This window comes from Lontra canadensis, unplaced genomic scaffold, assembly GCF_010015895.1.
Source record: "Lontra canadensis isolate GAN:19392208 unplaced genomic scaffold, GSC_riverotter_1.0 scaffold56, whole genome shotgun sequence".
NCBI lineage: Eukaryota > Metazoa > Chordata > Mammalia > Carnivora > Mustelidae > Lontra > Lontra canadensis.
Genome location: NW_022631050.1, coordinates 1,493,506 through 1,516,651, shown reverse-complemented (window position 1 = coordinate 1,516,651; position 23,146 = coordinate 1,493,506). Strand labels below are relative to the sequence as shown.

The window sequence follows — 23,146 nt, the reverse complement described above, 5'->3', positions numbered from 1 at the left end:
ATTTCTGCTTGATTTGGAGTAGAGAAGAAGTTAAAAGGACCTAGTAAATCTACTTACTAAATGCAAGCACTAAATGGAAGCCATCTGGAGCCTTGAGATCCGTCAATACCCAGATGGCTAAACCACAGAGGCCGCCCCTTTCTGGTTCATGATATATCAAATTAGGCCTGGAGTAAGTCACATAACTTGTCTGACATTGCCCTTTGCCATGGCACTCTTTCTCAGCAATGACAAAGAAGCAGATTTCTTCTCCATGCTATTCTTCTTGATGCTTAGCAAACTTCTTTGGGGGCACACTCTTCCTTTCACTTCTGCACAAAGGTGCCGTGGGCTGTCCCAGAATTTAGTTTTGGTGAGCAATGACTAAACTTTGTCAATCATAAAAGTATTTCTGCATCTCTGGTCCATAGATAGTTTCAGCAAATGTCTAATAGATACCCTTCAACTTAGAGTGCTAATTATGGGGATTTCATATGTCACATTTCCAGGCATGCTCCCCCCCATCCCCCTCTTTGAGGGTACTCTTCTGTCTGTTTAATATCTATTCTGTGTAAACTCATGCTGAATACACAACCTTGACTTCCTTATGGATCACAGATAATTCTGTTCCATGTACAATGGCCTTTTGATCCTAAGCAGCTATTGGGATATGATGGAATGGGATGAATTCTCACCTGTTCACTAAAATATGCCATCTGAGGATAAATATTTCATAGAATTAGATTTTTCATCGTCTTAAGAGACGCTCTAATGTTTTTCTCTTTAAGAGATAGCAGGATGAGGTGAAGAGACTTAGATTTTTATTCAGACCTAATTAGTTAGTGAATGTGTGACTTTGGGAAAATTATTTCATTTTCTGAGCTTAGTTACATTATTGCAAAAAGTGGAGATGATAATGATACCTAGTGTGTGGGGTTGCTGCTGTAATTAAATAAGTTCATGTAAAATATTTAATACAATGCCTGGCAGGCTGCAAACTCTTGATGAAATATGGCTATAATTTTAGGAATGTGGTTTTAGTCAGGATCAAATGAGATGATTTTTACGAAGTTCTTACCAGAATTCTGGGGACACAGTATATAGCAGACACTTGATAAATGTTTGATCCTTTTATTTCTTATCTAGATTTTCAACTTCTCTTTCATTTCTTCCCTTTTACCCTTACCTTACCAATGCAATGCAGAGGAATTATGTGCTTCCAAGCTTTGCAGGATTTGGGAATCTCACAGCATCCAAACTCAAAGCTAAGTAAAATCTAGAGCAGTGGTTCTGCCACTGGCCACTGTCTGGAGACATTTTTAGTTGTCTCAGTTGAAGGGAGGATGATGCTAGACATTTAGTGGGTAGAGGCCAGGGATGCTGCTAGATATCCTACATTGTACAGGGCAGAGCCCACCCTCATAAAACAAAGAATTATCCCACCCAAAATACTGGTAATGCTGAGGTTGAGAAAGCCTGGTCTAGATATGTATATTTTCTGCATTTAGGCAACGCAGTAGGCTTCCGAATGGGTGATGAAAGGAATGGTGGTGAGTTTGAAGTTGCAAATAATTGGCTGATTTATAGAACTTACTCTCCTCCAAAATTAGCTATCTTCCCTATGACAATTATCGATAAAATATAATATAATATGGTACTATCCCACATACCAAAGATTGGATGTGATATTTGTTTTTTTGTGCCTATTTCTGGAACAGAGCACCTAAAACCCTTGAAATTTCCTAAGTGATAAGAGCTATAAAGATACCTTTTGTTAGGTGAATAAGGTTACTTGGGACCACATTTAAGGATGGGGCTGGCTGCCAGGAGAACCACCCATGTGATTAGAGGGTTAGAACTTTCAGTCTTAATCCCTGACCTCCTGTTAGAAGGGCTGGAGACTGCATCAATTGCCAAAGGCTAATGGTTTAATCAATCATGCCTATATATGGTAACCTCCATAAAACCCCAAAGGACAGGGTTAGGAGAGTTTCCAGGTTGGTGAATGCAGGGAGATTTGGGGAAAGTAGCATGCTTGAAGAGGGCCCTTCCTTTTATTTAGCCCTATATGGCTCTTCCATCTGGCTGAGTTCTGTCATTTTAAAATAAGCTGGGACTCTAATAATCAAAATGTGTCTCTGAGTTTGTGAGCTACTCTAGCAAATTAATAGAGCTTAAGTAGGAGGTTGTTGGAAGCTCTGATAAACAGGGCTTGTGACTGGCCTCTGAACTCAGGTGGGGTAATCTTGTGGGACAGAACTCTTAGTTTATACAATCTAATGCTATCTTTGGGTAGATAGCATCAGATTTGAGTAGAATTGTAGGACACCCAGCTGGTTTTGGAGAATTGCTTGATGGTGTGAGAAACACCCCCTCCTCCTGCCCCCCACACACTGTAATTGGGTTCAGAATCCCTTGCAAGGATATATTTTCTTGTTTTAGAAACTCTGTTCTTTTTTTTTTAACAATTAATTTAATTTTTTTCATGTTCCAAGATTCATTGTTTATGCACCACACCCAGTGCTCCATGCAATATGTGCCCTCCTTAATACCCACCACCAGGCTCAACCATCCCCTCAACTCCCTCCCCTCCATACTGGATAGTCATGTTTAGAGAATCCTGGTAGGCAGAATAGGTTTTAAACTACCAAAAGGAGATCAGCATTGAAGAATTTCACAACCATAGTGAATTAATAATCGCCACTGTTCATGATTCCTCTGATGGCCTTATGGCCCTGAGAGGCAGGGGCCCTGGAGCCCACTTGCAGCTTCCTGGAACAGTCAGCCAATTGCTCTACAAGAGCATGCCAGCTTATCAGCTTAAGCAGCTCCAACTGTAATGTTGACAAGAAGGTGGGCACTGGGTTTAAAGGCTAAAAAAGAAAGTATACGAGAGAGTGTGAAAATTTAAAAATAAAATTCTTTTGGCTATTTTCTACAAAGATACATGCAGCTTGACTGATATTCTTTGCCTCCTGTTTTCTCAGATCAAACAGGGTCAGTAATGCCTTATGTGTGTCAGTAAAATTCTGCCCATTTCTTGGTAACTCTGGGGAAGACCTATTTTTAGTGAGCTAGGGAGAGGATAACAGGAAAGAAAGATCCATACAGAGATTGTTTTTATGTTTTCCCCAGGAATATTCTAAATATTCCTCATATTGCATGAAAATTGTGGTTTAATAACCTTCAGATATAGAGGTAACTGAAGTTTCAATATATATATTTCTTTTTTCTTTTTCTTTTTTTAAATTTAAATTCAATTAGTCAACCTATAGCTATCACTAGTTTTAGATGTAGCGTTCAACAATCCGTCAGTTGTGTATAACACCCAATGCTCATTGCATCATGTGCCTTCCTTAATGGCCATCACCCAATTACCCCATCCTCCCACCCACCTCCCCTCTGGCAACCCTTTGCTTCCTATAGTTAAGAGTCTCTCATGGTTTTTCTCCCTCTCTGATGACTTCACATTCAGTTTTTCCTCTCTTCCCCTAGGATCCTTGGCCCTGTTTCTTATGTTCTGCATATGAGTGAAACCATATGATAGTTGTCTTTCTCTGATTGACTAATTACATATATTTCTGCTTAAAGGCAGAGGACAACTATCCAGGTGTGAAGAGCTTCAGGCCAGGAATGTGAGCCACTTTTGGTGTTACCTTTTCCTTGAGAGTATATGCTGATTCTAGAAGGGGGCTGAGAGTCTAGAATACTGAATGGCGTTTTGGACAGCCTTGCAGAGCTGGGTGGAGGACCCATCACTGAAGGCCTATCAGGTAGGGGGTCTGATGACCTTCCATTCACTTTGTGTTGGTACCCTAAGGACTGCATCCTAGGAAAAATGGCAACCTGAAGTAGACATATCCTCAAAGGGACTTGAGTTCAGATTTGTATATCTCAAGTTTATGAAGTCAGAATGAGGTGATCATGTATGGCCCATACACCCAGGAGCCTGGCAGAAGCAAATGGAAATATGTTTTGGAAAAGATGACATGATGATGTCACCTTGGCTTAAAATTATTCTTATAAATGATTTTGCAAATATGATACCTGATGAAAAATTACCAGATATTACAAGACATGAAAAAAAGCAGGAGAAGAAAATCAAATAGCATAGGCACATAGCAGCTCTGGATATTGAAATCCTCAAGATAAACTTTAAAATAACTATAATTTTATTTTTTTTAATTATTTAAAAATTTTTTTTTAAGATTTTATTTATTTGACAGACAGAGATCACAAGTAGGCAGAGAGGCAGGCAGAGAGAGAGGGGGAAGCAGGCTCCCCGCTGAGCAGAGAGCCCGATGCGGGGCTCAATCCCAGGACCCTGGGATCATGACCTGAGCCAAAGGCAGAGGCTTAACCCACTGAGCCACTCAGGCGCCCCTACTATAATTTTATTTTTTATGTTGAAGGACTTAAAAGATAAAAATGAGGATATTTCAGAAAACCAGAAACGGCAAAACAGACTCCAATGGATATTCTCAAAATGAACAATATAATAGGAGAAATTAAGAATGCAATGAGTGGGTTTAACAGTAGATTTGTCAGAGCTGAAGAATGAATTACAAATTAGAAGATAGGTCAGAATGCAGAATGAAGCACAGAGAGATTAAAAAGAGAGAAAGTAAGTACACAGGAGATACAAAGAGAAAGCTTAGCATATGGCCAGTTGGAGTGCAAAAAGGAGAAACATAAGTGAATTGGGGCAGAGACATATTTGATGAAATATTGACTGAGAACTTTCCAAAATTGATGAAGAGCATCAAGAAACAGTGAAGGAAGCTCAGGGAACGCTAAGCAGACAAATAGGTAAAGGCATACTCTGCCATATAACAGTTAAACTGTGGAAAACAAAATCAACTCATCTTTTAAATAAACCAAGATTAGCTTCAAAGAAGCAGCAATTAGACTGAGAGCCAATTTTTATTTTTTTTTAAAGATTTCATTTATCTATCTACCTATCTATGTATCTATTTATTTATCAGAGAGATAGCTCACAAGCAGACAGAGTGGCAGGCAGAGGTGGAGACAGAAGCAGGCTCCCTGCTGAGCAAGGAGCACGATGTGGAACTCAATTCCAGGACCCTGGGATCATGACCTGAGCTGGATGCTGCAACTTAACTGACTGAGCCATCCAGGTGTCCCTTGAGAGCCAATTTTTAAATAGTAATAATGCTCACCAGAAAACAATGGAATATTTCTGAGTGTAGGAACAAAATACCAGCCAAGTTAGAATTTTATGTCCAGTGAATGTATTCTTCAAGTAATAATATCTGCATAAACTTAGCGTGTCTATAGAATAAAATGGAAATAATATGTAAGTTGGGAAGATAGTAAGTAGGAGTGAAGATGTTTTATTTAATGTCCTTAAGTAGTCAAGATTGCAAGTTGTAATATCTAGGCTAAACCCTACAAGAATAGTAATGCAACCGATAACTTCCAAGAAAAAAAGGGGGATGGATGGGATTATAAAAATAATCCACTGAAGAAAGTGCTGTCTTTTCATAAGTGGACTTGGGCAAATGGCTGTCCACATGAGAAAAAAAGAGAAACCCAGAAGCCAGACTCCTGTGTAAAAATCAATTCCACTCTAAATGTATTCTAAATGTGAAGAGATCGTATTCTAAATGTGGAAGGAGAAATAATAATGTTTCTAGAAGATAATTTAGGAGAGTGACTTTGTGAACTCAGGACAAGTAAAGACCTTTTAAACAGGACAACAAAATACCAGGAAAACAAACCAAACCAACCAACCAACCAAACAAACAAAAAGATAACCCCCCCTAAAAAACCAACAACAAAAACCCTCCCCAAAACCCAAACATCAAAACAACCACCACCACTTCCACAACAGCAAAAACAGATTGACAAAATTTGACGATATTGAAATTAGAAAGTTCTTTCTTTCGAAGACATCATTAAGGGAGTGAAAAGGCCATAGAATGAGAGAAGATATTTGCAACACATAAAACCAACAGAAGTTCGTATCTAGATATTAAAATTCCTACAATGAACATGAAGAAGAAACAATCTGATAGAAAAATGAACAAGGGAATGGAACAGAGATTGTATAAAAGAGGATATTCAGGGGCTCCTGTGTGGCTCAGTGGGTTAAGCCTCTGCCTTCGGCTCAAGTCATGATCTCAGGGTTCTGGGATAGAGTCCCGCATCAGACTCTCTGCTCAGCAGGGAGCCTGCTTTCCCCAATCTCTGCCTACTGTTCTGCCTACTTGTGATTTCTCCCTCTGTCAAATAAATAAATAAAATCTTAAAAAAAAAAGAGGTTATCCAGATGGCCAATAAAGAAATGAAAAGGCAGTTGGCAACATCAGTCATCAGAATCCCAAGGAAATATCACTACCTTAGCTAAAATTACAATTACAGATGTTACCAAGTGTTGGTAAGGATCTGAAACAATAAAAACTCTCGTATCTTCAGGGTTGGTGGGAGTTTGGAGAAACATTTGGTGTTATCTACTAAACTTTCAGATAGGTGTACCCTGTGATCTAGAGATTTCATTCCCAGCTTTTACCCAACAGAAGTGTGTGTGCTTGTGTACCAAGAGCCTTTGTGCAAGAGTATTCATGGCAGAATTATTTGCAGTAGCCCCAAACTATACATGACTCAAAATGTCCATCAAAAGTAACATGAATAAATAAACTGGCACATTCATATAATGAGATAAGATACAATAATGAAAATGAGTGAGCTACCACCAAGTGGAATGGCTCTAACAACCGTGTTATGTGAAAGAAGCCAGACACGAAGGGAAATACTCTGTATAATTCCATTTACATAATGTTTAAAAACCAGGCAAAATTAAATAATGTTTAAGGATATATGCTTAGGTGAAAGCACTGCAAAGAAAAATACAAAAAAAAAAAAGTAATTGCTGTATTGTCAGGATAGTTGTTGTATCTGGCAGGATACAAAGCCTATAGTTATTTTAGGGGCATGAGGGGTATTTTTGTGCTGCAGGAAATGTTTTATTTCTCTACCCTCATGGTGATCTCTGTAATAAATGCTTGCACTGTACCCTCTTTCCTTTCTTGCATGTTTCTGTATATGTGTTATAATTCACAGTTAAAAATAAGGTCGGGGGCAAATAAACCAAACAATGACCTAGTATCGTGCTGACAGCAAACAGATACTGGTCCTAAATTTTTAACTGAGCCTTTCTGTGGTAGGTTCACTCCCTGTTTATAGCCTAAATAATGCATTCACAGGGCTGTGTAATAAAATATCAAAATGAGGAAATGGAAATTTGTTCTACTTTTGGATGCCTTTCCAACTTTGGTCAATTTCCAGTTCCAAGGAGATCTGAGAGTTTTATAGGCATTCACCATTACAGGTCAGCTTTGATTTAAAGATCTGACTTGAGGGAAGATCTTGAAAAACAAACACTTGTGGGAGAGTTCAGCTTTATATATTTGCAGAACAGGGTTAGGATTGGTATTATTTGTGGCTGTCACAAACGAAAGGAAATCAGAACAGACATTTTCAAATGACAGTCTCTGAAATATTCATTACGTTCAGTCCTCAGTGATACCTTCAAGGATTCTTTTAAGTTATCGTGACCAAAAGGCAAAGTGGATTTTCTTATTTTGTGTCAATATATGACAAAGCAAATCTTATGCTCTATCATCTAATTTCCAAAACATGGCATTTTTTTCAATACATATAATATGTATCATTTAGGTGCTGATAATTGTGATGAAATTCATTTTTCCAAGAAAGAGTGGGGTTCATGAGGGTTGTATCTTAGCAATGAGAGCCAGTTGTCCTAATGGAGAGTAGCGTCAGGTTCTCTTGGCATATCTAAATTGCTACCATGAACTGAAAGCTCAATACATTTAACTTAAAACTGATAATGGCAGGTTGGTTCTGTTGGCACTTACTGGTGATCCCAGACCTTATAAATGCAAGGGTTATATACAGCTTTCATACAATACACATTAATTGAGCATCCACCCAGTGGATTTGAATATATCAGTGCTGGAAAATTCAGCCTCTATGAATATAACTTATATCAAAAAAGAAACACAGACACACACACACACTATGACCATGACCTGTGCCAGGCACTGTGGTCTGCTCCACACCTTACATACACAGTCCTGATCCTCAGAATGACCTTGCAAAGATGTTAGGAGAAAAGGAAGCTGAAGCTCAGAGAGATGAAGTTACATCCCCAAGACCACAGAACTAAGTGACAGTGACTATGGGAAAGGAAAATATAGTTTTACTCTGGTGCTCTCAGGTATACGATGAATATTTGTTTTTTTGTTTGCTTGTTTGTTTGGTTTTGGCTTGTATGACTTGGGCTAAGCTGCACATTTGCTTTGAAAGACTCAGTCTATTTGTATATGAATGATAGGGTGTTTACTCTTCTAGATGAAAGTAAAGGATAAATCTGCACTACCACGAAATGAGGGAATGATTTGTCTGCAACATGCACAGGAGATAAATGTCTCCCAGGCAAGAGTCAAATAGTTCTGTGAATGGGTGAAGCAGGGCCTGCTTCCTAATGGTATTTTCCTTTGAAATGCTGGCACAGGGGAAGTTCAGAGGGAGATGGGCTGAGCTTGGGTGCTCTGTGGGGGTGACCGAAATGCAGTGTGCTATGAATACTCTATGAATACTCTATGAATACTGCCATGAATACTCTTGCTGCACACCCTACCTTCTGATTGATTTTCATGGTCTCTTCCGTGTGGTAGAGAAGGAGCTTTTCACCAGAAGAAGTCAGGTTAACATACACCTGGAGGCAGGGGTACTGAGAGAGTTTCCAGCAGTCTGGACCACAGCTGAAGGAGCAATTAAAGGTTTCTGTGATGGACGCATTCACCAAGGTGCATTGAGACTCTTCAGTCCACACGCTGCAGAGGGAGGGGAGAGGAAACACAGACCCAGATACTAAGAACCAGGAAGGTGTCTATCAGAAGGGATCATCTGTTGGTTCCTTAACCTGAAGAATCTTTTCCAAATCTATCATACAATCTATTTGTTAGCATTTATGCCTTAAATAGAACAGCTTTAGGCAAACTATAATATAAACATGGATAAATTTTGCCTGGCACCTGAAAACTTTTCCAGTGACTTCTGTCAGACATACTTTAATGTCCAATGCTTGCTTTAAGTTAGGTTTTTACTTCCTTCTCACATTTGCTGGTAGCATAAGGCATCTTTTATATCCCAGCCTATAATCACCCTGAGTTCTACCTTGTAAGCAGCTTCCAGGCCTCACTTGCAATGTCTGCCCAGTTTGTAGGCAGTGAAGGTGTAAAGGAGAAGGGGAGGGAAGATGGTAGAGGGCTGGAGGGGCTTGACTTCTAACTTGATAGACAGAAGGACTGTGATTTATTTCTTCATAGTCTTTCTAATAAAGGAGAAAATATAACTCCATCCTTTTATTGTACCAAAAGCAATCACTTGTGGCATCTGTCTTTACCCTAATTGGTGCTTTATATACATTTCCAAAACTTTGTAAGTTGGGTGTAAATTTTTTTTTTTTTAAAACGTGAGGGCCAGAGAAATCAGGAAACATGTAAAGGCACACAGCTAGTAAGTAATGGAAATGGTGATTCTACCTACTCCTGTATGTTTCTAAGACTTAAGCTCATTCCATGGTACTGTGTTGCCTCCCTTTGCACACAGTGGCAAGGAGGCCCTTTTGTGGAGATAATGGGTTCACATCAGTGCCCTGGGAACCTCTATTAGAAAGATTAAAAAAAGAAAAAAACAAACAAACCTCCGGCTGCTCATTGGTTAGTTTTTCATTCCAAAATGCTTATAATTTTATAATCAAGGATAATATTTGTGATTAAGAAGTGACACATTAGCAATCAAAGTTTTACTTCTGGGTATAAACTGATTACCGTAATAATCAGAAAACAGCACATTTTCTTTGCAGATTAATACCCCTTCCTTTTTGTGGACATGTGTTGACTTCCCTTTTCATGTCCAACTTCATGCCAGTGGCAGGATCCTAGCCCTTACCCCCTCTGGTGTGGCAAATTGTATTTTCCTAGGGCATGGATGGTCAGATTTTGCTTATACAAAGGGGAAAAAAGTCTTAGATGGTTCTTAGCAGATGTGAAGATCTGAAAGTGGTTTTGGAATCAGTGCACACTCAGGCCTGAGGCATCAGCGCTTTCATTGAGAAGGAACACAGCTGAAGGCATCAGAGACACAGAGCGGAGCAGCCACAAATGGGAAAGATGATGCCTTAATTTTAGCAAATTACTGTATGTCTGCTAGATTTTGCTTCTAAAATGAAAGTATTAATTTAGGTGGAGAAATGAATGCCACAAAATGGTTTGATTCTCTTTCAGATAGAAATCTCAAATTTTATTTGAAAGGGCCTCGTTTCCTTAAGCTGAACCACTGTGAGACTCTCCCCATTAGTTACAGCAATGCCAGGCTCCCCTGTGCTCAAAGTGTCCAATTTATGGACAACAGTTAGCTAGAGAGGCTGTCGGGGATTTATCATGTGGCTTACTCAGGGGGAAATACACTTGCTCTTTCAGTATTTAATTGCCTCCCTATCTATTCAGTAAACCTAGAGCAAGAATTAAAATGAAAAGGGTTCAAACTTGCTATTATTAAAAGTTGATGGATAGCAGTCTTTCTCAGGCTTGACAGCACATTAGGATCATGGGGTGGTGGGGGAGGGGGAACTTCGAAAGATGCTAGTAACTGGGTCCCACTACAGACCATTAAATCTGACCTTCTAGGGTGATTGTGGAGGGTTCTGGGCATCGGTATTTTTTAAAGTTTCCCAGAAAATGTAAATTTGTAGTTAAGAACCACCAGTGTGTGGGGTGATGAAGAGGGGTGTGGGCTAGAAAAGGAAAAATGGTGGAGAACAAAGGTGTGAAGAGGCAAGAATAGGGACTCTGGAATGAGTGGGATGTGGGTTTGAATCTTATCTATGCCATATGCTATTTTGTGTGATATCAAGAAAATTATAACATTCTTGAGCCTCAGTTTGGCCATTTTTATAATGAGTATATTCATATCAAACTTCCATTATAAAGTATCCATGAGCATTAAGCAAGTCATGCATAGAAAGTCCCTGCACATAGTAGGCAGCCTATATACAGAACTATTTTTATCATTATTATTTGATAACATTATTAAAAATACTATGTGCCAGGCACTGTATAATGTACTTATTGGGAAAGAAGGTGAGGAAGAGGAGCTTAGGGCTGATAAGCTAGGGAGAGGAAGAAGGAGAAGACCAATGACCGTGTCCCAACCACCCAAAGGTATTACCTCTGCATGTATGAGCGCAGGAGTGTGATTCCCAGCAGAAAGTACATCATGATGGAGCAGACCATCATGGCCAGTCCCAGGAGAATGGCCCGGTCCTCTCCTGCTTTCAGTGCTGTGACAGTTTTCCTTTTGTCCAGGAGGTCGTGGTCCCTGATTTTTTGGTAAATATTTCTGAGGTTGAAAATAATACAGTCTTACATGAAGTTCACGGTTAATCAGCACACCCCTAAAGAGTGGGTAAATCTCTGCTCTTGCCTTCCTAAGGGTAGAGGGGCCTAGAGGAGCCCTCCAAACCTACCTGAATGCAATCAGATCCCAGCATGTGACTGACAGTTGCCTCCCAGCACACACGTGTATGCAACAACCTTGAGCAGAAACAAGTCACTCTTCTTTCCCTGGGGCCCATGTCTAATTGGAAATACTTTTTCCTTCTCTTAAATCTAAAGAAAGCACTCCCTTCAACTCTTAAAATATTGCTTTAGATTTGCCATTTAACCTCCAGCTGGTCATCATTGATCTTTTTATACTCTCTGAATACCTAATGGAGCATTAATTCAAATAAATGGCAGTAGACATCAGGAATCTATCAACTTAATACCTTATTTCCCTTCAGTAGTAATAGACAGAAGTTATTTTGGTTAACATTTTTCTCAAGCTTAGGGTTGATTAGGGCTCTGTTGACTTGAGATTTATAAGCAATGTGAAAATGTGGAGTGGTGACCCAGTGTTTTTTTTAATAGGTATAAACACTTGATTGAGTTCTGAAAAATATCATTCAGGGCCAGACTCCATAACTTTGGATAGTTTTATTAGTTTTTTTTTGGAGCAGAAGCATAGGGTAAGAAAAAACATGAGATTGGACCAAGCTGGCTCCTGATTTTGAAACCCAATTTCCCCACTTACTACCTGTTTGACCAATGCAAACTCCTATCTTTCTGATTCCCAGTTTCCTGCAAAGTGGGAATAATGTTTAACTGCATTGTAATGATTAACTGAGACCTAAGTAAATCATTCAGGGGAATGACTGACCTGAAGCATTTAACAAGTGCTGTCATTGGAAAATGGGGTGGGAGGCTACAGCTCTATGATAGGAACATCAAAATATCCTAAAATTGCCTCAATCTTCCAAAGAATTTCTAAACAACAGAATGGCAGAAAAATGAATAGTGTAGAAAACTTAGGAGTGAAAGACTGGATCTGAAACAAGATCTGGAGAAGACAGAAAAGAAGTTGCTGGGGTGCTGGATGCTTGGAGAGAAAAGTGAGAACTGTGGGATTTGGTAAAACAGATGACCAGGGAAGAGGCAGCTCAGACTCCTTTAGTTTCTATTTTGAGAAGGGAGCTTTGGATTACAAGGGTCCAGAAGTAGGGGAGTTGATGACCTTATTTAGGGTCTGGGAATAGAGAGGAAGACAATTAGAAAGGTGAAAATGGAGGAAGAATCTCTTACACCCTTTTTTAAGCCTTAGGCAAGAAGCCAGTATACACAAAGAATAACTTCAGATTTTCCTTTAAATTTTTATCACTAGTCATTCTTTATTTTTGGAAAAGAAACCAGAGTAAAATCCAGAATGGAAGTTTCAGGAGAAGGAAGAGATGCCTGTTTTTTGTACAGTTGTGTGTATATTCAGGGCTTCTGTTTACCTTTGTGCTCCGAGATGGCCATCCTGACGCTTATGGTGTGCATGCCATTCTGGTTGGCTAGTTCACTCTGGGCTGGTTGTTAGATATTTTGATTCCCCGTACAAGTGTGAAAACGTGTATGGACCTAATAGATTTCCAGAAGGTTTTAAGGTATTTATTAATCTAATTATTAGAGCGTAAAATTAACCAACTAGCTTATTATTATTTGAAGTTCTCTTCATGAAGTAGTGTATACAAGTCTACTGTTTCCTTGAAGAGTGGACCCATTGTAGCAGGAGAATCATCGTGAAATAGAAGCCATCTTCTGTGGCTGTGTTCTTCATAACTCCTCCCTTTTCTCACTCCCTGCTGCTCATTATCCTCAGTGCCAGAAGTCCTGACAGCCCATATCTTCCATTATTCTCCAGCTGCCCAGCCCAATTCCTCCAGACTAGCTGCTCTTCTCTGCTTTTGATTTCCATAGACTGGCCACCACCCACCCTCTAAGTTTTTCTATTTGTTTCTTGAGATTTCCTTTGGAAAATGTAAGACTTATATCAAACCCTTTTAAGCTTGACTCCTTATTAACTTGAACTAAAAAAAAAATCTGTGCCCATTAGCTGCTCAAGCCAGTAGTAGGCAGGAAGAGATGGGTTCAGTCTTTTGAGTGACTTCAAAGAGCTGTTGTAATGTGATGTTTCTAGGCTATTATTTATCAAAATGTATTTAATTGTAATGGCTGCCTCTGAGATTCGCATTTCCTGCAGATGGAAGCCAGCAAAGGAAAGCAGCAGTCTCACAGTTCCAGAGGATTAGGCTGTCACTACACATCACTTATGTCAGTCCATACCCATGAAAGATGCAGTGTAATCAGTCAGTTATGTCACCAGGACTAGAAGCATATAAAAAAGATTCAAATGAGCAATTTAAAAAAATTACAATTTGAAAATGGTTAACAAATGTTCTTCCTATGCTCTGAAATTTGTAGAGAAGAAGGAGAATGATTTGTTTTCACACAGGAAAAAAGGTATCTAGGAGATCAGGATACTACTCAGCAAAAAGAAAGTGGATGAGTGGGGTGGGCCGTACCCATGAAATTCATCAATAAATTATTATTGAATTCATTGATAAATTAAGGAATGAATGATATGGGAGAACAAAGAGCTCAGTTTAAGTCCACAAACTTATCTTGAGGGCTGATAGCCTTTAATTACTGGGTCCTTGCCCAAGACACACATGAAAATAAGTATCAACATAAGGTAGTGAATTTAATGATGGAGCAATTCACAGAGTGAGTACAAAGAGGAGTGATTTTTCCTGTAGCCTGAGAGAGCCGGACAGGAAGCAATAAGGCATTAAGGTTAGGGAAAGCTTCCTGGAGGTAATGCCTTAACCAGAATCTTCAAGATTAAATCAGAGTTAACCAAATGAGACGTGGACTCAAGGGTATTTCAGACAGAAGGAATCACATGAATGAAGGGATGAAGGTTTGCAACTGTATGGTGGCTGTCAGCAACTACAAACATTTTCACATTACTGGGATGAGTATGGGGCCAGGGAAATGGGCCAGATGAGTTTGGGAAGGTGGTAGGTCATGAAGGGTTTTGTAAGTCATTCTAAAGAGCTTGGCCTTTATCCTGTAGTTAAAGGAAAGCTGTCAGTGACATAATCAGAACTGAGTTTCAGAATGATCACTCTGGCTGCACTGTGGAGATTAGATGAGAATTGGAATAAGACAGATCAGAAAGAACCAGGAAATTTTTACTGTAGTGCTGGCAGAGGATGATGAGGCCTGGATGTAGGATTGAGTGGGATAGACAGAGAGAAAGGGATGTATGGAGAAATACGTGGAGATAAAACTTTAGGGTTTGGTGATTGATAGAATGTAGAGGATGATGAGGAAGTCAGAGGGATGTAGTTTAGCTTTATGCCCAAGCACTTGGCTTGGATCACTTCAGAAATGGTAGAAAGTGTTAAAATCGGGATTCTTACGTCCTTACTCTTTCAGGGTTTCCAAGAGGGTACATTTTCTACTCTGGCTAAGAAGGGAGAGGCCTTTGGTGCCTTTATAGCTTCTCTCCCTCACAAGCATAGCATCCTGAGCTCAGGTGGAGGAGTGACTAATTTGATTGGTGAAATGGGCCAGAACCTGACAGTCAAGGGGCTAGGTCTATCTTTTAGGTGAGTTTGAACATCATTGTTCATGTATGGCACAATTTTTAAAAATTCCTTTTGGGCTTGTCTTTGTTCAGGCCTGGTATGCCTTGGCCTTCCTTTCTTCAGGTAGTAAGCCCCAGTTGGGAAAAGAGGTGTTCACAGCCTGAGACTAAGTGATTAGTTAGCTGGGCCCTTTCACTGTCTTCAGTGCTATATTTCAGGCTTTGTGTTAGGAAAGCTTGTACTTTGGGAGTTACTGTGCCACTGCTAACAGAGCTTGTATTTCATCTCCCTTGGTTCTTTGCATTTATTCTCTATAATATAATCTACCTGAGACAGGGTAGGGAGGAACATAAGGGAATGAAGGCCAGAATGGTTCAATGAAGTAGAGGTCTCAGGAGGAAAAGTTTGGGATATGGCTATAAATTCAGTTTTGAATAAGAGGGATGTCCAACAGTACGTATAGAGCATGAATTTGGATTTATAAGTTTGATGTAGATCTAGCCTTGGTATGTTCCAGAAAAGCAGTATGTTTGAACTCTGTTGAGGCAGTCTTGGCTTCATGGTGAACTATGAATCAATATGGTGGATATAAGTCTACGTTTGGAGATGGTGATAGCAACAAATAGTAGATATGTACAGTCTTTATTACATGTACAGGGAGCATTCTGTCCACATCTTTTTGGTGAATGTGAGTTATTAATAAACATATAAGCCAAATCCAAGTAAAACAAAGTTCTGATAATAAATCTACAAGGCAAATCCAAGTATAACAAAATATCTTGCATAGAAAATGATTTTCAATTGTCCAGTAAAGCTTTTTTTCCCAAGCAATAGTTGGCACAATATAATTTTATTTTGAACTCCATATTTGGATAACTTCTTCTCCTTCTTCTTCTTCTTCTTCTTTTTTTTTTTAAAGATTTCTTCATTTATTTGACAGACAGAGATCACAAGTAGGCAGAGAGAGAGTGGGGAAAGCAGGCTCCCTGCTGAGCAGAGAGCCCGGTGCGGGGGCTTGATCTCAGGATCCTGAAACCATGACCTGAGCTGAAAGCAGAGGTTTAACCCGCTGAGCCACCCAGGCACCCTTTGGGTAACTTCTTAAAGTTTTATATTAGGACTCAGCCTATAGTTCATAAACAAATTATTTATAAGATTATGTGATAACAAACGTGACTATAAAGAGTAAAGTGTCTAAGATTTTTCTCCTTAGTCTTCCCTATTTAAATTCAGGTTCCCCTGGTCATTAACCTGCTGGCAAAAAAAAACTCAGGTTAAGGCAGGGTAAAGGTTATTAATTGAAGATTTCCCTGGTCGTTAGCCTGCTGGGGAAAAAAAAATTCAGTTAAGGCAGGGTAAATGTTATTTATTAATTCATTTGTTTATTTTTCAATATTTTAAAGTCCTCATAAGATGAAACACATGGTGCTGAGTTCTGGGGATACAAAATGACTGAGACATCCTAAGAGGGCTGGGTGAGAAACCAGTGCAACTAATTTGAGAGTAGAAAAGGGAAAGCAAGTCAATGTTCTGGGGCCATTTGCCAAAGGATCAGTTACTAAATAGCTAATTCACTAAGGGCCAATTTGCTGAAGGATCACTTTGCTAAATGAATAGTTTGCCTACTTTATTACATTTACACACTTAACAGACATTTTAAGGAGTATTGTCTTAAGTATAGTAAATGAATATGAATACCTTTTTATGGGTGTTGTAAGATCACATTCAAAAAATAAATTTTTCTCATGAATATATTCTCTTTAGCCACATTGTAACATCTATTCGACTTTTTTTTTTTCCAAAGCTAAGCTTCTTAGGGAGACTGAGTCTCTTTATAAATATATTCTTATGAATACATTCATAGATATATCTTTCTTAACTATGTGAATAGATACAGATATAATAAAATAGATATAGCTAGATATAGATAATAGATATAACAAAAATTTAGTGTTTCATTTGGGAGAATCTCAGTTTATACTGATTTTTTTTTTTCAAAACTTAGAGTCATTTGCTGTTTTCCTAATCTTTTTTTTTAAATATTTTATTTATTTATTTGACAGACAGAGATCACAAGTAGGCAGAGAGGCAGGCAGAGAGAGAGGAGGAAGCAGGTTCCCTGCTGAGCAGAGAGCCCGATGCGGGGCTCGATCCCAGGACCCTGAGATCATGACCTGAGCCTAAGGCAGAGGCTTCAACCCACTGAGCCACCCAGGCACCCCTGTTTTCCTAATCTTTTAACATCATTGAGATTCTTATGGCAAATTTCATACTGACTAATTTGATAGATTTGTCAACTTTATCAATTAACCACTGTTTCTTTGAACAATTCATAAGGTTATGGTAATTAATTTTGGGCAAGAATTTTAACAGCTTTTTTAAGATTCTGTGAAGTTTCATTTGAAACAGTTTTTTTTTTTTTTTTTTTTTTTTTTGGTCCTTGTAACATCATCTTACAAAATGTTTAATTCGTCTCTGCTGTTTCTGCTATTGCAACAGGAGGGATCTGGGTAGGAATGGTGGGACTCTCTGCTGGAAGAAAGTTGAAGTTGAACTATGCATAATGCACAATCTGGCAACCTGCTAACCCATAGAACTATATAGGGTTACAGTGATCATATTGAGTTTCTGGCACATAGCTACATTTGAGAAATTCATGGAAATAATTGATGGGCAATTTCCATTTTTATTTTTTTATTTTATTTTTTGGTAGAGTGGCTTCCGGCAAATTGTCTATCACCGTGTTGGGTATTCCTTGAACTGGGCATTCAGCAGATGAGTGATAGAAAACTGTCCCAGGGCTGTGCTTTATAATCAGGACAGTGGTGTAGAAGTGTGCCAATGAAGGAAGGCTATAACTTAATTTCAGCAGTAATGATTAAAGGTCCTATAATAGACTGAAGTGAGGTTTTGATGAGCAAACAATTGAGAAAGAGAGAGTATCCAGGCAGAATGTGAGATATTAGGAGTAGTTGAGTTTGGCTGGATTCTAGGATCTGGTGGGTGGGGGAGGCAGGCCGCAAGCTGGTCAGATATGCAGGGGGCCAGAGATAAAAGGATCTTGTGTGTCTTCTAAGTTAGAAGAACCATTAAAAGAATGTAAGGAATGAAGTGATATAATTACATTTGTATTTTAGAAAGATCACTCATGTTAATGTGTCTGGTCGTTAAATAAAAGTTTATGTCTGGAGGTAGAGGCTGATTCTGAAACTCTTCCTGTGTTTCAGGTGTTCGATAAGAGGAATGGAAAAAAAGGGGTGGCAGAGGAGACGAAAATTTAGATCTAAGCACCATTTGTGTCCAGAATAAGTAACACTGTGGGTTTTAATGAGACTCTTTCATCAGAGAAACAAAAGACAGCAAAAGTGCTAGAACACAGAGAGGGAAGGAAGATAAGTCCAGAGCTGTGAGAGGGGTGAGAAGGCCTGGTGGGTGTGGAAAAGAGAAGTAGGGATGATGTGAATAAAAGTAAAGAATTCAGTATATCTGAAGTTACTTGGGAGAGACGCTTCAGAAACTCACACATAATACTTAACATACCGAATATTTGTATTTCTGTCCTTTTGGCTTAATGAATACTGAGTTAATTGGGAGTTAGAGCCAGACCATATTCATCATTTTAGTCTCATTCTCTTGCATTTATTAGGGTCACAGACTATGTTGCTTTTATGTGGGCTAGAAATGGTTACAACATGCTTAGTTTGTGAGGTAGCCAGCATAAGGAGGCTAAATGGCCTATTGAAACTAAATAAATCAGAAAGCCATGGCTAGAACAGGCTCCTGGCTTTTTTCCCTATCAGTGCCCATTGGACTCTACCACCAACAAATGTAATATTCTTTCCAGGAAAAACTTCAAGCTTTCCAAGCACTGCAAGCTCTCATTTCCAGATTTCAAGGAATAGAGTCTTCTGTTAGATCCTATGAGGGTGAGTGTGTGGGGCAGTGGATTCCTGATGCCAGTTGAACTGAAATGAGCAGAGTTGCTATATATTTCTGCTCCAGGAACACTAAACCAGCTATCTCACATGGCAGAGCTGGGAGTGGCATTGATTAAAACAGCCATTGTTCTGCCTTTTGTCCACCAAAATCTTCCATGTTTTTGAGATGGCTTCTTCATATGTGTATCTTTTTCTATTTAGTTCCATGTTTCATGTTTTTCCCTTGAGCTAGGAGATGTATTTTTATGCAGTCCATTTTGATTAATTGAATTATTATTCTGTTTCCAATCTTTTAAAGTATGCATTCCATTAGGGGAAATATGCTTTGAGTTTGGGAACAAATGACAGTCACATTTAATATAGTAATTAATATGATAGGTTTTGTCCATGAACCTAATGTTATTGTGAACTTACTAATCGACAGGATTTCCCAGGAAGTCTTATAAGATTACTTAATGAATAATAGACAAAAGATGAAAGCAAAATTATGGAAACAAAAGAAAGAGTTATTGCTTTTCAGTTCTACCTCCAACTTATCAGGTCACACAATTTCCCAGTGATATCTTAATTTTTAATTTTTACTTATTTTTCACCTGATCTCTTAGCATATTTGAAGTCCTCAGTGAAAAATATAGATGGAAAGGGAAAATTGTGTGAATCATTAGGTAAGTTAGGGTATCCTTATAACCTAAAGCACCTTTGAGAAGTATTGCCTTTATATTGACCACATTATTTGGCTCTAGTGCAATAATGTTATAAAAATAAGTAACAAAAAATAACTAGAATAGCTCTATATATGGGAATAAAAATCAAGTTCCAAAGAACTCATGGGTCATAGACTAAAACATGATAAATTAGGATCTATTTAGGGCTAAATGATAATAAAAACACTATAAAGTGACCAATGGGAGGTGACTAAAGCAGTACCTAGTTAGACATGCATAATATTAAATGCTTATATTAGATAATAAAGAGGCCTGAAAGTTAATATGCTAGGCATCTGACTTAGGGAGTTATAAAAAGATTCAGAGAATATATTAAAAGAAAACATAAGAGGGAAATAATAAATAATAGAAGATGAGTTATATTAAAGCAACAATGAACTCAAAATTAATTTTTTGAAAAGACCAATGAAAAAAATCTCTGATAAGACTGATCAAGAATGTAATAGGGAAGGGCCAAACAGATATTAATAATTAAAAAAACAAATATATACAGCATGGATTAGAAAAATAATGGAAGATAGTTAAAGCAACTTTATATCAAGACATTTGAAAACTCTGAAATACAAAATTTATTGAAATATAGAGCAAATTCTTACAAATATATAACTTACTGAAACTGACTCAGAAATAAGTAGAAAATCTAAACAGTTCTAAAAATATTAAAAAATAGAATAATTAATTTAAAATATCCTTATAATGGAAGTACCAGGTTCTGATATTTTATAGGTGAGTTCTACCCGTATTATACAAATCATTCCGGAGTATAGAAAAAGTTGGAACGCTACCCAACCTATTTATGAGGTTAGCAAATTTTGATTCCAAAAGCAAATCAGACAACACAAAAAGGAGAATTATGGACCAATTTCATTCATAAACATAAATGCAAAAATTTAAAAAACAAGTTGGCTTACTAAATCTAGCAATACATAGAAGTGAAAACACATCATGATCAATTTGGGGCTATCCCAGGAATATAATGTTGGTCATCATTTGAGTACCTATTAATGTTTTATATTATATAAATATATTAAAGGGTTACCATCATATGAAGAGAAACATATTTGATAATACTTAACATCCATTCTTGATGAAAACTCTTAGTGAATTAAAAATAGATAGGAACATTCTTAATGTGATGTATAATATAGGGGAAATACCTATAGTAAACCTGATACTTAATGGTGAAATGTTTAAAGGACCCTCTTTATGAACAGGAATGAAGCAAAGATGTTACACTATTATCTGTTTTATTTAATATATGGCATAGCATAATATGCTAAGAAAAATAAATAAATGGTTTATTTACTGATAAAAAAGAAACAAAAATATATTATTCACTAATGATATGACTATGAAGAAAATACAAAAGAATATAGATAAATTGTTAAAATTATTTCAAAAATTAGCATAGTTGAAATGAAACTTGATATATCATTTCCCTTTCCATGTGCCTGTAAAAGTAGAAAATACAATTTGAACATTAAAAAATTGGTACTTAGGAGTACTTAGGAATAAATCTAATGAAATGTGTACACATTCTTTTTAGAGAAATTATAAAACTTTATTGGGAGACATTGGGGAAGACAAATCAATGTAGAGATTAATTATATTCAGGAAAAGACTTGATACATAAAGATGCAAATTTTCCATAAGATGATTAATAGATTTCATAAAATTCCAGTAAAATTTCAAGAAATTCAATAAAAATTTCAAGCAGGGTAGTTATAACTTGACAAGCTAGCTCTAAGATTTATATGGAAGTACAAACATCTAAGGATAGCAAATACACTCCTGAATACAAATGACCAGGTGGGTGACTTGTCCTATCAGGTGGCAAGGTTATTACAATGATAAAGTTTGTAAACTCAAGTGTGGTGTCTGTCTGAGGTAGGCAAAGTTGACCAGTGAAACAAAGTGGATATTCAGAAGCATATCCATATATATGTGGAAGCCTCATATATAACACATGTGTGCTTTTGGGATGACTGGGGAAAGGATATCTCTTCTAATAAAAGGTGCTGGGCCAATTGGTTACCCACAGAGGAAAAAAGAATTGGATGCCCACTTCACAAAATCAACTTCAGGTGATTAAAGATCTAATATTGAAAGGCAAACCTACAGAATGTTAAAGGAACTGTGAACTTGGAGTTGGAAGTGATTTCAAAATGTTCAAAAATTGCTAACTTAGAACACATTAAAATAAGGAAATATGTTTATGAAAAGGCATCATAAAGAAAGTGAAAGCAAGTATCAAACTGGGAGATGCTATTTGTGCACAATAAACAGACAAAGGGTTAATATAAATATAAATTTTTACAAAGAATTCCTACAAATCAGTAAGAAAAAGCTAAAAATATCCAGTAGAAAAATTGACTACATATCTGAATAGGCACTTCACAGAAAAGAAGGGAAGAAGGCTGTCTTTTTTTAAAAAATTAAATTAAATTGAATTTTTTTTCAGTGTTTCAAAATTCATTGTTTATGCACCACACCCAGTGCTCCACACAATACGAGCCCTCCACAATACCCACCACCAGGCTCACCCAACTCCCCATCTACCTCCCCTTCAAAACCCTCAGTTTGTTTCCCAGAGTCCATAGTCTCTCATGGTTTGTCTCCTACTCTGATTTACCCCAGCTCACTTCTCCTCATCTGAGAAATGGGAGTTGAAAGCACAATGCCCCCTCAATGAATGAAAATTAAAAATCTGAAAACCCTAGGTGAGGTTGTAGAACTATGAAATCACATTAACGGCTGTTTTGGGAAGCAATGGCATTAACTGGTAGAGTGGAAGCTATGCAGACTTTTGAATCAAATATTTCTAAATTAGGTACATATCCTAAGAAATATTTGTACAAAGTATACAAGGAGATTCGGACAAGAGGGATTCTAGCAGCATTGTTGGTGCAAAAAGAACTAGAAGTGAGGCAAATGTCTGTTAGCAATACACTGGATGAATAAATGGTACTATATTTATATAATCGCATACTGCACAGCAGAGAAAAGGAGCTATAGCTACTCACATCAGCACTGATAGATCATAGAAACATAATATTTGCTGAAAAAAGTCAGGAGCAGAATAATCCATAAGCCATGATTACATTTGTATAAACTCTCCAAACATTCAGAAATAAACAATATATTGCTTGAAGATTCAAATGTGATAAACGCATGAAGAAAAAGCAAGAGAATGATAAACGGAAATTTCAGGAAGGTGGTTATCTCTGGATAGGGACTGAGACAGGGAGAAGGGTGTTGTTAGGGAAGTATTCTCAAGGGCTTAAAAAATTCCGATTGTTTAATTTTTTTAACTTTAATGAAGGGTACTCAGAAGCTTATTGTATCATCATCCTTTGTGTATTAACATGATAAAAATTCCTTTATATCAGATCACTATTAATAGAAACCATCCAAAGAATATTTGATAAAAACTCGGCTGTAAT

General features: G+C 37.7%; 1 protein-coding gene across 2 annotated transcripts in view; it reads right to left on the bottom strand.

The window, feature by feature from the left end:
• Positions 1-23,146, bottom strand: part of KCNMB2 (potassium calcium-activated channel subfamily M regulatory beta subunit 2) — a 234,124-nt gene that overhangs the window by 5,716 nt on the left and 205,262 nt on the right. For both annotated transcript variants that reach the window (XM_032875384.1, XM_032875383.1), the window contains exons 3-4: positions 11,257-11,427; positions 8,663-8,858 (exon numbers count right to left, since the gene is read on the bottom strand). In XM_032875384.1, the coding sequence (XP_032731275.1) occupies positions 8,663-8,858; positions 11,257-11,427 (367 nt within the window). The remainder of the gene's footprint in view (positions 1-8,662; positions 8,859-11,256; positions 11,428-23,146) is intronic.